Source organism: Macaca mulatta, chromosome 17, assembly GCF_049350105.2.
Source record: "Macaca mulatta isolate MMU2019108-1 chromosome 17, T2T-MMU8v2.0, whole genome shotgun sequence".
NCBI lineage: Eukaryota > Metazoa > Chordata > Mammalia > Primates > Cercopithecidae > Macaca > Macaca mulatta.
In genome coordinates this window covers 107,675,388-107,691,576 of record NC_133422.1, presented here as the reverse complement: position 1 = coordinate 107,691,576, position 16,189 = coordinate 107,675,388, and the positions used below count along the sequence as shown (strand labels likewise).

The following is a 16,189-nucleotide window of genomic DNA, read 5'->3' as shown; positions in this document are numbered from 1 at the left end:
GTATGGAAATGCAAGTCTCCAAAACTGATTAATTGGGGGGGAATTGTGTGCATATCCAAATAACTTAATATATAAAACCTTTTTGAAGAAGTTTCCCCAGATGTATAAAATTAGACTACATAGAGTTCTCAGGAGTGCTTCCGTAGAGATTAAGCCTCATGACTCTTGGGTAAAATTGCCACCTTTTACTGATGAAGTAAATATTGATGTGCTAAGAAGTGGTCGTTTTTTGTGCAGTAGAAAAAGAGAGTGAGATTTACTAACTGCTCTTTCTCTCTTTTTGCCAGACTTAGAAATGGCTGTTGCGTATTGGAAGTTAGTGTTGTCTGGAAGGTTTAAGTTTCTAGATCTCTGGAACACGTTCTTGCTGGTAAGTGTCCTCCTGCGTCTCGCTCTCGTGCTCACTGTGGAGGGAGGTCGGTAGGTGTGAGGCTGCGTGTGATCATCCACCTCAGGCCTCACACGTGAGGGAGGTCGGTAGGTGTGAGCTGCGTGTGATCATCCACCTCAGGCCTCACACGTGAGGGAGGTCGGTAGGTGTGAGCTGCGTGTGATCATCCACCTCGGGCCTCACACGTGAGGGAGGTCGGTAGGTGTGAGCTGCGTGTGATCATCCACCTCGGGCCTCACACGTGAGGGAGGTCGGTAGGTGTGAGCTGCGTGTGATCATCCACCTCGGGCCTCACACGTGAGGGAGGTCGGTAGGTGTGAGCTGCGTGTGATCATCCACCTCGGGCCTCACACGTGAGGGAGGTCGGTAGGTGTGAGCTGCGTGTGATCATCCACCTTAGGCCTCACACGTGGAGGTTTTCAGCAGATGAACGTCCCACACAGAGATCCACAGGTCCAGACAGGTTGCCACTTGGCTCTGTCACCTTGCAGGAGACCACAGGGCTGGGATGGGGCTGATCCGGCGCCACCTCAGAATGTGGCTCCTTGGCAGTCACGGAAGCTCCTCTCAGGCTGGGGTTCCTGGAGACTCTGCGACCCCAGCCCAGCAGCCCCCTTGTTATCTCCTCCGAGGACCTAGACAGTAATTCTGTCTTTCCACTGAGAACTCCGAATCCTCAACACAGTGCCAGTGCCACACTTCTGTGCATTGGTTTGGGTTCCAGAACTTTGGAGTGTATCTGGCGGTGCCCAGCCACTGTGTGTCTGTGGTCTGAGGCCATGCTCAGAAGGAAAGGAGGCCTTCATGGGCCCTCTGGAGAGACACTTGCCTGGCGTGGGACAGGGCTGTGTCGTACCAGCTCGCCTTGCTGGCAGCAGGTGCAGCTGTGGGTTGTTGAAAGTGAGCGGCCACAAGCCTGGTGGTGGCAGAGATGCCCAGACCTCTTGCCATTCTGTCCATGAAAGTGGAAGAAGTGGTCTTCCAACGCCAACACACAGCCAGGCCAGGACCGCACCGCCTCCATTCACCTGACACCGGGTGACACAGACTTTGCCACTTACGAGTCTTGTGGCTTGGGCAGGTCACTTCCACATGCCTCTGCTTCCTCATGTGGGAACGGCACCCAGAGAGCATGGCAGGCGGGGGGCGGAGCTGTCTGTGGAAGGTGATGTCATTCAGTTCTGTGGGTGGCACCCAGAGAGCATGGCAGGCAGGGGGCGGAGCTGTCTGTGGAAGGTGATGTCATTCAGTTCTGTGGGTGGCACCCAGAGAGCATGGCAGGTGGGGGGCGGAGCTGTCTGTGGAAGGTGATGTCATTCAGTTCTGTGGGTGGCACCCAGAGAGCATGGCAGGCAGGGGGCGGAGCTGTCTGTGGAAGATGATGTCACTGAGTCCTGCGGGTGGCACCCAGGGAGCATGGCAGGCGGGGGGCAGAGCTGTCTGTGGAAGATGATGTCACTGAGTCCTGCGGGTGGCACCCAGGGAGCATGGCAGGCAGGGGGCGGAGCTGTCTGTAGAAGGTGATGTCACTCAGTTCTGTGGGTTTGCCATGGGGAGGTGCCTTTGCAGCTGTGTGTTTCGTCACATCCTGTGCCGTATTACTTCTCTCAAAACATCCAGAGGTCAGTAATGCTGTGCCCACAGCCCCCTTATGCCTTGCCTGGGTCAAACCTAAGTCGTAGATGTTTCCCAGAGAACCTCACGCTCTTGTGTGTGGAAATGGGGATGAAGGCGCTCACAGTGTCGTCGTAACAGCAGAACACTGGAAAAGCCAGTGACCATCCACAGGAGAACGGACTAAAAAGTCAGAATATTGGTGCGATGGAGCACAGCTTTGGAGCCACGCAAACAAGTCAGCCCGCATACGCTTCAAACGTTACGCTGAGTGGGGAAAAAACAAGTTGCGGAAAACTACATGTAATTCGATAGCAGGTTAATGTTTTAAAATGTAAGACAAGCTTATGAGCTGTTCATTAATATATACATATACATGCAGCTGATGGGCAGGTAACGAGATTAAAATGCTGCCCTTCTGTGTGACAAAACAGGAGTTTATAATTGTAATATTTAAAATGTTTTGTTTTTAAATAAGTCGCTTCCTATATTTGGACATTGGCATTGTTGTAGCACTTAACATTTATGCGGAACACTATTACTTTTAACAATGTTATTGTACTTGTTCCTAATCAAATTAATGAAGATTGTTAATTGAAGATCGCGAGGCCACTAGAATGTATGAGAGTTAAGGTCTGTATTTTAAATCTGGTGGTTTTTTTTTTCCTCCTTATATATTAGGAGCATCACAAAAGATCAATTCCAAGGGACACCTGGAACCTCCTTCTGGACTTTGGAAACATGATTGCAGATGATATGTCTAACTACGATGAAGAAGGTACCGGAAGTTGTGCTTCAGATGATTGACCGAAATGCTTACACCTGAGAACGTTAACTTTTCCTGCCTCTAGAGTGGTGACCCCGTCACTGAGATGGGGGTGGTGATAATACTACCTACCCCCTTCCTTATTTTCTGTAAATCATACAAAAGAAAAATGCGGCTTTATATTTAGTGTAAATCAAGAAGACAGTCCTCTAAGCCAAAGCATTTCAAAATTGGATGTGCAGAGACCCCCATGGTGGAGCCACGGAGTTAGGTGTTCGGAAACCACCACTCCCAGATTCTCAGTCACGCATGATGCCTTAGGTCAGTTCCACACTGCGCTCTTTAGGCTTCCTCAGAGATTCCAGCTCCTGTCTTCTTACGTAAATATATCTCTAGGCCGGGCGCGGTAGCTCAAGCCTGTAATCCCAGCACTTTGGGAGGCCGAGACGGGCGGATCATGAGGTCAGGAGATCGAGACCATCCTGGCTAACACGGTGAAACCCCGTCTCTACTAAAAAATACAAAAAACTAGCCGGGCGAGGTGGCGGGCGCCTGTAGTCCCAGCTACTCGGGAGGCTGAGGCAGGAGAATGGTGGGAACCTGGGAGGCGGAGCTTGCAGTGAGCTGAGATCCGGCCACTGCACTCCAGCCTGGGTGACAGAGCGAGACTCCGTCTCAAAAAAAAAATATATATATATATATCTCTCTATATATATATTTGTCTCCCCCCGTGTTTAGGACGCTGCATTGGAGGACCTTTGGAGCCTGCTGTGTGCTGGGCACGCTGCCACCTTCGGGAGGGATGGTTTCCGGGTAGAAGGCCCCCCTCTAGACCCCCACCCACTTTGCTTCCTCCCTCCCCCTCGGCAGGCAGTGATCTGTTCTGGACACTGGCGCCGTGCCTTTAACGGGTGGTTTACGTGGCTGGCTGCCTGTTTTAGCTTCTGTTTCTCTGTGTCCTCCACACTTTGCACCGTCCCTAGATCAGAGGCACCCAGTAACTGCTTGTCAAATGAAAGAAGGGATCATTGAATTTCATTGACAGAAGCACAGCTTCCAGGATTGAGGCAGCAGTGCAGGAGCTCAGAGGGCCCTCGGGGCTGCCGGGGTGGGGAAGGGCAGGGCACGAGGGGGTGGTCCCACTGGGGAAGAGCCGCAGGAGGCAGCACCCCCTGATGGTAAGAATGCCAGTGACCTGAGGAACGTGCCACCTGGTCCGAGTGGGTCCATTTCACTCCCTTCCTGAGCAGCTGGTGTGACTGCCTGGGGCACTCATGGAGCAAGCAGGGCCACTGTGAGCCCACAGCCCCCTGGACATACCAGCACGCACACACCAGGGCTCCCGACCTGGCTGTGCTAGGACAAAAGAACTGGGTAACCTGGGCTGGTTCATTCTGTGAAACACAAATGGTATGGACCTCAAATCATTTGGGTTCTTGAAATGTAAATGTTGGATTGATATGTGACACAATGCCTTGAAGATAAAAACGGTGCTCTAACGGGTCTTCTGTTTGCTTGCTTTCCTTTAGGAGCTTGGCCTGTTCTTATAGATGATTTTGTAGAGTATGCACGGCCAGTAGTCACAGGTGGAAAACGCAGCCTTTTCTAGGCAGCAAGTTAAGCAGGAGTAAGATTGTGAAATGATTTGTGTCCTGCAAGGAGATTCCGGTCAGTTCCTGGGTGCATTGTCACTGAGTCCAGAAGTCATTGTTGACCCGCCATGGAACCAGAGGAGCCATCCCATTCTGCCGGAGGACAGCAGCGGCTGCTTTGTGGACACCGCAGGAAGTTCCCCAGGACATGGCTGCTTTGGGATGTTTGGAGATTTGTCATCATAGCTGTTGCGTTAGGAGATTTCTGCATGACTTTTTAGTATTTACAAAACACTAAGGTAGATCCGTGGCGCCGCCTGTGGGACCGCAGAGCATGCTGCGTAGCTCGCGCCATCAGGCGAACCAGCGGCCGGCCGAACGCCGCCGAATGATGTTGCAGTGGCACTGGAAGCACGGCACGTGTCCTCTGCAGGGTGCTGCGTTTTTATATAAGTCAAAGCTGTTAAGAATGTGCCCTAAAGGAGATGATCTTGTCATAGAGTCTAATGTTTTTTAAAATTGGTGCCAGGAATTCAAGATTTATATTTTTTGAATTATCGAATATCTAGATTTACCAGCTCTATTTTTGTTTCCATTTTCTCTAGACATACATCTGAAAATCATTTTATGGTTCTCAGTCCCCATGTAGCTTTGCACAGCAACCGCACACATGGCACAATTCCAACAGAGTTTATCTCATACCGTTTATATATCAGTGGACCCCTCTTACTTAAATGTTACTTGACCTGAGAAACTTCATAAAGTGTGTTTTTAAAAAATATGTTTTAGTTATATTTTAAAAGACATTTTTCCATGAAAAACATTTCTTTCATGAGTGATGAATTGTGGATTTTAAAATCGAGGCCAGGCACGGTGGCTCACGCCTGTAATCCCAGCACTTTGGGAGGCCGAGGCAGGTGGATCGCCTGACGTCAGGAGTTCGAGACCAGCCTGGCCAACATGGTGAAACCTCGTCTCTACTAAAAATACAAAAATTAGCCGGGCGTAGTGGCACATGCCTATAATCTGAGCTACTCGGGAGGCTGAGGCAGGAGAATCGCTTGAACCCAGGAGACGGAGGTTACGGTGAGTCGAGATTGCACCACTGCACTCCATCCTGGATGACAGAGTGAGATTCTCTCTCAATAAATTAAAAAATAATACAATAAAATCGAATGAGTTGGTTTTTTCCACCCTCCTGTGGTGCCCATGGTGCCAGCCTCTGAACCTTTGTGCCCCTGTGCACATTCGGAAGCTAAAAGGTACATCGTTGTCCGAAAAAACCCAACCCCAAAACCTTCATCTGATTGGTGAGCTGAAGTCCGTCTTTGTGCCATGTTTTCATCTGTTTTTCGTGGCCGCCTGGTTGAGGGGTACCCACGAGTGCCGCCCAGGTGTGGAGGGCGTGTGTCGAGTTGTGGACATCACTGCTGACCCTACCTCACATGTGCCGAGACCCTCATGTCACAAGCGTGCCTTGCTGCCCCCCTGCAGCACCGTGCAGGACGTGGACCAGCTGGAGATGTTTCCCAGGGGAGAGGAGAGTCGCCGCAGATGACCCAGCTGCGGTGTGAGAGAACAGAGCCCAGACGCGCAGCTGGGTTGGCTTCTGAGAACAGGACTCGCCCTGTGCTTCAGGAACATCTGATGGCTGAGGTTCGTGAGCTTGGTGGCTGCAGGACCAACCTTCGATGCTTCTCAGCAGAGATGGTCACGGGGGCAGCAGGGACAGGACTGGAAGGGACCTGCAGCCTGGAGACCCCGCCTGGCCCCCGCTGGCTTCTGGTGGTCCAGTGATGGGCAAGTCACAGACCTTCCCCAGGCTCTGCTTCCAGAACCCTTAATGGGAAACTGGGCCTGTCTACCTTTAGAAGTCTTCAATTCTCAGAGAGCATTTGTTTAATACAATAAAAACTAGCTTTAATAAAAACCTCAAATGTGTGAGCGCATCTTGGAGGCTTCATGGATTCTTGACATGTAATTGTTCTGTTCAGAAAAGTTTATAGAATTCAGATAATTCTGTATAAATTATGGAGATCCGCAGTACTTTTTTGTTTCTGAGATTTAAAGTTCTAAGAGATTGTCAATAGATATCAAAATATCACTGGACAAAGGCTTTTCCGGAAATTGTTTTTTTCTTCTGTTGTATACGTTTGAGTCCTGCATGCTGTGAAATGCTGAGAACCGAAGCATTAAATTGTTTTATCTCGGGTATGGTTTCCTTTCGATTTCTCCTCGGCTACAGGGATGCCTGCCTACAGGTGTCAGCATCTGAGCCCTTGTCCCGGGATGACAGAACAGCCCCCAGCTAGCAACCAGCGGGCATGCCCCTGCCCTTCCATGTGGCCCACCAGCCCTGGCCAGGTAACAGGTCCTCAGGCAGCTTCTGTCGTTGCGTTCCCTCTCAGCGGTGCACCGTGTGCCTGAAGTGGTAGCTCGTGAGGAATTAGAGATCTCACAATAGGATTTACGGGGGTGTGTGGGAGCAGGGCGGGGGGACGTGTGCCAGCACGCACTGCTGGAAACCATCCCTTATCGAAGGGAAACAGCCAAGCACCGGGGTCTAAGGATCATGTGCGACCTGCCCCTTCGCAGTGCACCTGCCAGGCATTCCGGAATCAACATTGCCAGCTCCTCTCAGTGACATTGTGCATGTCATTGTGTTGTTTTAGCTTTAAGTTTATATCCATTTGTGACCTCAGGCTTCATGGGGCCAAGAGTAAACTTCTGATATTTGTTACTGTGTCCACGGTTTCAGGTACAAAGTAGGGGCTCTGCAAATATTTCCTGGATAAACTAATTAGCTAACCTTATCCCGTCCTGTTTGCTGAGGGAGCCAGACAGTGCTCTTGGCAAAGGTTTCCGCTGCCTGAGAATCGACAAGCGCCCAGCGAGGGGTCTGTGTCACTCCCCTCAACAACACAGGCTTTGGCCCCACAGTGCAGCTCTGCCTAGAACGGGTGGGAGTTCGAACGAAGGGCTGCCCTCCTGTCTGTCCTGTTTGGGTAGGGAACCTGCGTGCATGCTGTTTTTTGTGTTTGGGGTTTTTTTGTTTTGTTTTTGAGACGGCGTTTTGCTCTTGTTGCCCAGGCTGGAGTGCACTGGCGTGATCTTGGCTCACGGCAACCTCTGCCTCCTGGGTTCAAGCGATTCTCCTGCTTCAGCCTCCCAAGTAGCTGGGATTACAGGTGCACACCACCATGCCTGGCTAATTTTTGTATTTTTAGTAGAGATGGGGTTTCATCATATTGGTCAGGCTGGTCTCAAAATCCTGACCTCAGGTGATCCGCCTGCCTCGGCGTCCCAAAGTGCTGGGATTGTAGGCGTGAGCCCCTGCGCCCGGCCTGCCTGCTGGTTTTGAAGGACTGTTTGTTTCTGGATCTCAGGATCATGCTAGCTGGCATGATTTTGTTAATGCCTGGCTCTACCAGCAGACAGTGGAGGATGAGATGAGCTCACTGCTCGAGAACCTCCAGTTTAACAAGTGCTGGTATAACGCCAGATGGTGACTTAAATGCTTCTTGCTGTCTCGCTGCATACTACAAGAGTTTCGTGTTTTTTGTTTTTGTTTTTGTTTTTGTTTTGAGACGGCGTCTGGCTGTGTCTCCCAGGCTGGAGTGCAGTGGCACACTACAAGCTCCGCCTCCCGGGTTCACACTATTCTCCTGCCTCAGCCTCCCGAGTAGCTGGGACTACAGTCGCCCGCCACCTCGCCCGGCTAGTTTTTTGTATTTTTTAGTAGAGATGGGGTTTCACCGTGTTAGCCAGGATGGTCTCGATCTCCTGACCTCATGATCCGCCCATCTCGGCCTCCCAAAGTGCTGGGATTACAGGCTTGAGCCACCGCGCCCGGCCGAGTTTCGTTTTTATCAGACGCATTTCTTCAGTCCAGGTGTCACTCCCTTCGCTTTCCCTGGGTCTGATGGAAACCAGGCCCCGAGGAGGGAGGTGGGAGAGAGACAGCCCCGCTGGGCACCCGGCCTCTGCAGAGACCTGTCCAGGGCTAGGGTTGGGCGACGGTCTGTTTCCCTAATTTATTTCAAACCAGGAGCCCTGGCTAGTCTGCCTCACCCCCGGCCTCCGTATTTTTAATATTCTTTTCATGAGCTAGCAGGGATGTTGTAAATATGCTGAGCTGACTGAGGGCCGGATGGGAGGTTCCAGCGAAGCCTGTGCTTTGCTGACGACTTTCCCCCTCACAGCGCAGTCCGGTTATCTGAGAGCCGTTAAACACCGCACAGCGCAGTCCGGTTATCTGAGAGCCGTTAAACACCGCACAGCGCAGTCCGGTTATCTGAGAGCCGTTAAACACCGCACAGCGCAGTCCGGTTATCTGAGAGCCGTTAAACACCGCACAGCGCAGTCCGGTTATCTGAGAGCCGTTAAACACCGCACAGCGCAGTCCGGTTATCTGAGAGCCATTAAACACCGCACAGCGCAGTCCGGTTATCTGAGAGCCGTTAAACACCGCACAGCGCAGTCCGGTTATCTGAGAGCCGTTAAACACCGCATGCTGAGAAGACACCGTCGTTTTTCACACGGGAGCTAGATAGACTTTGTTCCCTTTACAAAGTGTTCTATCAAAAACATTTCATAATCGAAAAGTTTTCTAAAAAACACTGCATGTCACAGATTAATCTCAACATTATGTTGCGTGAAGGAAGACGGACACTGAAGGCCACACATTGTATTTGAAATGTCCAGGAAAGGCAGAACTGTAGACAGCAGATGGGTTGTTGCCTGAGGGGTGAGGTCACGCCCCGCAGCGGGCCGCAGTGACAGGCACGCCTGCACACATTTGCTCCCGCGTCACCCCGCACCACACACGGGGAAGTGAGAGGAGCCCCCGCTCTGTCAACGCTCTGAAGTGCAGAAGCCAGCAGACTCCTTTGCTGAGGAGCTGGTGCCTGTCCAGACGCGGAAGAAAGCTGACACCTCCCACGTGGGGGACAGAAAGGTCCTCTCATTGGTGCCACCTGCAGAGATAGACAAGGAGTGCCCGGCCGTCAGAGGACGCTCCTGACAGCGACACAATGACCACTATAAAAGTCAGGCGGGCCGAGGAGGAGACAAAGGCCAGGACGCTCTGCAGCTGCAGGGTAAGAGGAGCTGCCTCCCGAGATGGAGAAATTTAAGGCTGCAATGTTGCTGGGGAGTGTCGGCGATGCTCTTGGTTACAGAAATGTCTGCAAGGAGAACAGCACTGGGGGCATGAAGATTCAGGAGGAGCTGCAACGTTCTGGGGGCCTGGACCACCTCGTCCTCTCGCCAGGAGAATGGCCCGTGAGTGACAATACCATCATGCACATGGCAACCGCCGAGGCCCTCACCACAGGTAGGGCCGGGCCCCATCACGCTCTGGTGCATGGGCTGGAGGGAGCACTGTGACCATAGGTAGGGCCGGGCCCCGCCTCGCTCTGACATGTGGGCTGGAGGGAACACTGCGGCCACAGGTAGGGCCGGGCCCTGTCACTCTCTGGTGCGTGGGCTGGAGGGAGCACTGTGACCATAGGTAGGGCCGGGCCCCGCCGTGCTGTGGCACATGGGCTGGAGGGAGCACTGTGACCATAGGTAGGGCCGGGCCCCGCCTCGCTCTGACATGTGGGCTGGAGGGAACACTGCGGCCACAGGTAGGGCCGGGCCCTGTCACTCTGGTGCGTGGGCTGGAGGGAGCACTGTGACCATAGGTAGGGCCGGGCCCTGCCGTGCTGTGGCGTGTGGGCTGGAGGGAGCACTGTGGCCACAGGTAGGGCCGGGCCCTGCCGTGCTGTGGCGTGTGGGCTGGAGGGAACACTGTGGCCACAGGTAGGGCCTGGCCCACCTCGCTCCTGTGTGTGGGCTGGGGGGAGCACTGTGGCTGCTCAAGTTCTCCCAGTAAGCCCCTGAGAGCTTTGAAGGCAGTGCGGTCCTTCAGTCGATGGTGTTACATGATGCCGCTGCTAAAAGTGGCAATTTAATAGACACCAGTGTCCCTCAAATTTGATATGAGGCAGATCGTGTTTCTCCTGTGGTTTCTCTGGGGGTCACAGTATTACTTTGCAGATTAAGATTCAATTTTTAAACGTGACTTTTCACTTGTGTTTGTAAAGCGTTAACTAAGCCTAGCACCTTCTGTTTCTAATAGAGTTAAAGCCAATTAAGCCTCTCTCAGCTGTGCCAGTGTGAGCAGGGTGATTCGGCTGTGCTGGTGTGAGAAGGGTGAGGGCTCACCTCTCACTCAGAGATTAAACCTTCTTGTTCCAAATTCATTACAAAGGGATGTAAAATAAGCCCATTTAAAATGTGGACCCATTAATACTGTTTGGGGATTAGTTCTAAATTCCAATGACTGAAGGTTAGAACATCATCTCCCAAAACGGTTCAGCTTGGAGAGTTGCCCATACACAAATGTGTTCTAAGAAAATGACGTAAACTCGACTGGACGAGATTGGAGACAAAGCTTCTTAAAATACCTTTAAGTAGCAAATTGATTTTAGGATCAAGCTTTTGCATGAATTTCAGGGAAATGGCAGGTGCACAGACATGCAGTCCAGCTTTCCTACGAGGCATTTGCTCTTCCAAACCTCGTGGGTGCTGTCTGTTGATCACGGCAGAATTAAAATCTGAGGGCTGCAGCTAAGTCACTGAAATCTCACGCGTTCACTCCACCATTCTGTTCATCCGCCACAGACGCGCCCAGTTTAGTTCTGTGCTCACGGTGGAGGAATGCCATCGAGCCTGTGGCCGGTCCCTAAATAACGGGAGAGCTGAAGCGCCAGCGATAAGATAAGGCTCCCGGCTTGCTGGAGACAGGGAGGCGTCCGAGTGTTCACAGCCTTGATGTCGGGGAGCTCCTGCTTCTGGTTTTCCAGGCAGCCTCTTGTGTGCCCTTAGGACCAGCAGCCCCACGATTGTGTCCCCGCAGCCCAGAGCAGGCGCACTCCACACACAGACACCTGTGGGACAAGGCTCCTGCTTGTTTTCACCATAGATGGCTGGTCCTCACTCTTGAGCATGGCTTCCTCTGGGCGTCTCATGCCGTGTGTGCACTCACAGCAGCTCTGCATGTCCCATCTCTGGTGGCACTTGGTGGGCGTTTTGTGAGTGGCAGTGTCCATGGCTGTGGGTCTGGTCCTGCCAGGCCTGCAGGGAGGGCAGCAGCATAGGACACTCCAAAAATGCACCGACGGAGATCGGCCCAACAGGACACGAAATTCACACAGTTCAAAGGGTTACGGACGTTCGGGGTGCTGTTTTTTGTTTGTTTTTTGAGACAGAGTCTTGCTCCATCGCCCAGGCTGGAGTGCAGTGGCGTGATCTCAGCTCACTGCAACCTCCACCTTCTGGGTTCAAGCGATTCTCCTGCCTCAGCCTCCTGAGTAGCTGGGCTACAGGCACCCGCCACCACACCTGGCTGATTTTTGTGTTTTTAGTAGAGACGGGGTTTCACCTTGTTGTCCAGGCTGGTCTCAAACTCCTGACCTCAAGTGATCCACCCACCTCAGCCTCCCAAAGTGCTGGGCTGACAGGCATGAGCCACCGTGGGGCGCTGTTATTAAGAAGGAAGGAAGTTTGCTCTAAGCTCTCACGGTCCTCAGCTGTGGACGGGAAGGGAGGGTTCACTGCGCTGCTGCAGTGTCTAGTTTCTGTGTCCTGAGAAAACACGCGTCCAAGATCACCCCTGGAATCGCTTACCCCTCTAGAAACCAAAGCAAGCAGATTCTTTTCAACTCACTAAAAATCAAAGTTGAAATTTCACTTAAGTTTAGCTTTGTTCTTTAAATCACAAATTGTAGCCTATGGAAGGGGGTCCTTGAGCTGTGTTAACAATGGTGAGGGCTGGGCACAGTGGCTCACGTCTGCAATCCCAGCACTGTGGGAGGCCAAGGTGGGCAGACTGCCTGAGCCCAGGAGTTCTAGATCAGCCTAGGTACATAGCAAGACTCGGTCTCTACAAAACGACAGTGGTGAGTGCTGACTCCATGGCACTTCTGTACCAGGCATTGTTCCAGCTGCTTCACGCGTGTTATCCTCCACACGAGCTCCTCACATCACCGCGGAGGCTGATTTTATCACAGTCTTACAGGAGAAGGAACTGACATACAGAGAGGTTCAGGCACTTGCCCAGTGCCACACAGCCCATTGAGTGGTGGAGCTTGGACGGGAACCACACAGTCTGTCCCCGTGCTCGTAAGCACCGTCCCTGACTGCTGAGGTCACGGTGGCCTGCAGGTATCATAACAATTGCAGTGTGCGGTGGCTCTTCAGCATGCTTTCCAAAGACAGGCAGGCTTGTACAAACGGAACTACATTTGGCATCTTTAAGTAAGCTGCACTGAAAAGTCCTTCGCCCCGTGAGCCACAGGGCTGTGTGGTCTGGCAAACCCTGGCTCTGCTGCTCAAGTGAGCCCAGGTCAGAGGGTCAGGTGCAGCCTCTGTGGCTCCCCGCTTTTGGGTGTGCCTCTGAACAGGGCACAAAAGCAGACTCTGAACCAGGAATTTGCCGTGTCTAGCGTTCTGCAAGACATATAGGAGAGGCGGCGTCCGTGGCCTTGAGCGAAAAGGCCATGTCACGAGCGTGTTATCACCGAGTCACTCGGCAGGCATTTAGCAGGTGTGTGTGTGCCAGGCCTGGCGGGGGAGGTGTGCACAGAGAGCTCAGCCATTGCCCAGGTATGCAGCTGGCCATTCCCAGCTCCCCAGCCCCGCTCCCTGGGAAAACGGGGGAAGTGGCTTCCCTGCCAGGGCCTTCCTGCCTCACAGTCACAAAGGATTAAATGGAGTGGCCAGCAAAGTGGGAGGAAGCACTTAGGCCAGTGTGGGAAGGTGGCCGAAGGCTCGTCTGACACGTCTCCGCCGTGAGGCTCACTGAGCCCCAACTTCAGGGCCCAGCAGGACGGCGGGAGGTGTCACTGGCCACGGTCTCCAGGGCACAGGGCCTTCTCAGCCTCTCCTGGGGCTGTAATAACTGAAAATACTTGGAAACACGACATTTTGCTACAAGTTCACTGAATGTTAGTATTTTGCCTTTTTTTTTATTGAGATACTAGTTGGGAGACTCAGGCAGCTTTTTTTTTTTTTTTCTTTTTTTAAGACAGAGTCTCATTCTTTTGCCCAGCTGGAGTACAATGGCACCACCTCGGCTCACTGCAACCTCCACCTCCCTAGTTCAAGGGATTCTCCTGCCTTAGCCTCCCGAGCAGCTCGGCTAACTTGTATTTTTAGTAGAGCCAGGCTGGTCTTGAACTCCTGACCTTATGATCTGCCCATCCCGGCCTCCCAAAGTGCTGGGATTATAGGTATAAGCCACCGCGCCCAGCCCCTCAGGCAGCTTTATAAACTGATTTGTCTTTCAGGAGACCAGACAGGGAAGACAGGAGACAGGAGTTGAGTGTCCCAAAGGAAAGAAACCTGGGAGAAGCCCAAGGGTAGCAGCTTTGAAATCTGTTTCTAGCTTAAATTCTAACCTGAAAAGACAATGCTTTTTGTGCCATTTTGTTTTATAGACTTCTTTTTGCTTTGAAAAGGCTAAATTTCAGTTAAATACAGACATTTCGTACCTAATTCCAGAATAAAATGAATCCTTTTAGGGGACTCAGGAAGGGTTAGGCTTGTCAACCCAGGACTGAGTTGAGAAAGGCTGTTTGTGGAACGACTGTGCTGGTGCCTGTGAGTGGCACACGCTGGGTTTAGACACAGCCTGGACAAAGCCACGCAGCTCTATGCCCACCCAGGGGCTTCGTGTGCAGGCAAAGGTGACCTTAATTCTGTAGGAATGCAGCCCTCACATCTCTCCCATAAGACTGCAGGACTCATGTCTCCCAAACCATGGTCTTGCCACATTCTCTGTCCTCCCTGACTCAGAACTGGGGTGATGAACATGGCATGATGTAAAACAATACTGTGCATGCACACAACACCATGTGTGCAGACAACATGCGTGTAGACACCATACACACACAACACCATGTGTACAGAAAACATGCACGTAGACACTACACACACAACATGGTGCATGTAGACAACATGATACATACAACATCGTGTGTAGGCAATGCCATGCACACACAACACTGCGTGTAGACAACACTGTGCATGTAAACACTCTGTGTTTATGCAGTGCAATGCTGTGCATTTATGACAACATCATACATGCAGGACAGATAATACCATATGTGTAGATAACACCATGCACATACAACACTGTGCATGTAGACACCAGGCATGTAGGCAACACTGTGCATGTGGATAACACTGTGCACATAAGACAACAATGTGAGTGTAGACAACACCGTGAGTGTAAACACTCTGAGTGTAGTCAACACCGTGAGTGTAGACAATGCTGTGAATGTAGACAACACCGTGAGTGTAGACAATGCACGAGTGTAGACAGTGCTGTGAGTGTAGACAGCGCCGTGAGTATAGACAACACCATGAGTGTAGACAACGCGTGAGTGTAGACAGTGCCGTGAGTGTAGACAGCACTGTGAGTGTAGACAACGCCATGAGTGTAGACAACACCGTGAGTGTAGATAACGCTGTGAGTGTAGACAGCGCTATGAGTGTAGACAATGCCGTGTAGACAACACCGTGAGTATAGACAATGCTATGAGTGTAGACAACACCATGAGTGTAGACAACACCGTGAGTGTAGACAACACCATGAGTGTAGACAGTGCCGTGAGTGTAGACAATGCTGTGAGTGTAGACAACAATGTGAGTGTAGACAACACCATGAGTGTAGACAACGCCGTGAGTGTAGATAGCGCCATGAGTGTAGACAGCGCTGTAAGTGTAGACAATGCCATGTAGACAACGCCATGAGTATAGACAACACTGTGAGTGTAGACAGCACCGTGAGTGTAGACAATGCCGTGAGTGTAGACAGCGCTGTGAGTGTAGACAATGCTGTGTAGACAACACCGTGAGTATAGACAACGCTGTGAGTGTAGACAACACTGTTAGTGTAGACAGCGCCGTGAGTGTAGACAACGCCATGAGTATAGACAACGCCGTGAGTGTAGACAATGCTGTAAGTGTAGACAATGCTGTGTAGACACCACCGTAAGTATAGACAACGCTGTGAGTGTAGATAGCACCATGAGTGTAGACAACGCCATGAGTATAGACAACGCCGTGAGTGTAGACAGCGCTGTAAGTGTAGACAATGCCGTGTAGACAACACCATGAGTGTAGACAGCGCTGTGAGTGTAGACAATGCTGTGAGTGTAGACAGCGCTATGAGTGTAGACAGCGCTGTGAGTGTGGACAGCGCTGTGAGTGTAGACAAGGCTGTGAGTGTAGACAGTGCTGTGCCCATATGACAACACTGTGCATGTGGACAACACCATGCACAACCCAGCCGGCCATGCCTCCCGGGACTGCCCCTCACTCTTCAGAGGCCTCTGCTGGGCTGGGTCAGGGAACTGGTGGTAGGAGGACACAACATGGAGTCCTTGTCCTGAGCACTTTTCTGGGAGTTTGCAGCCACGGAAGCCCTCTCTCTCGGGGGGGTTCACAGCCGTGGGGCCCTGCGTGCTCTCTCTGGGGGGTTCATAGCCACGGGGCCCTGTGTGCTCTCTCTGTGGTGAGAGGAGAGGAGGTTTGCAGCCGTGGGGTCCCGCATGCTCTCTGTAGGGTTTGCAGCCGCTGGGCCCCAAGTGCTCTCTCTGGGAGTTTGCAGCCTCAGGATCCTGTGCACTCTCTCCAAGGGTTTGCAGCCTGAAGATCCTGTGTGCTCTCTCCGGGGGTTTGCAGCCGCTGGGGGCCCTGCACGCTCTCTCCGGGGGTTTGCAGCGGTAGAGGTTTCGTGTCCTCGAGGAGGGAGTGACTTTGCCAAGTGCCCCT

The 16,189-nt window shown here is 52.1% G+C and overlaps 2 protein-coding genes across 6 annotated transcripts in view; both read left to right on the top strand.

Annotated features, from left to right (window-relative positions):
- Window positions 1-6,575, top strand: part of DCUN1D2 (defective in cullin neddylation 1 domain containing 2) — a 38,252-nt gene extending 31,677 nt beyond the window's left edge. For 3 of the 5 annotated variants that reach the window (XR_013407787.1, XM_077974111.1, XM_028837390.2), the window contains 3 exons: window positions 288-370; window positions 2,687-2,783; window positions 4,301-6,575. Coding sequence is in view for 2 of the 5 variants with exons in the window: in XM_077974111.1 (XP_077830237.1) it covers window positions 288-370; window positions 2,687-2,783; window positions 4,301-4,380 (260 nt within the window). In the remaining 3 variants the exon portion in view is untranslated. Of the gene's footprint in view, window positions 1-287; window positions 371-2,686; window positions 3,093-4,300 lie in introns of all 5 variants that reach the window. The other 2 variants (XR_003724235.2, XR_013407788.1) reach the window with 1 other exon arrangement.
- A 1,643-nt stretch (window positions 6,576-8,218) lies between these two features.
- The window catches only part of ADPRHL1 (ADP-ribosylhydrolase like 1), a 43,865-nt gene continuing 35,894 nt past the window's right edge, over window positions 8,219-16,189 (top strand). Inside the window, exon 1 of the mRNA XM_015121512.3 lies at window positions 8,219-9,698. Coding sequence (XP_014976998.3) covers window positions 9,485-9,698 — 214 coding nt within the window. The 5' untranslated portion in view covers window positions 8,219-9,484. The remainder of the gene's footprint in view (window positions 9,699-16,189) is intronic.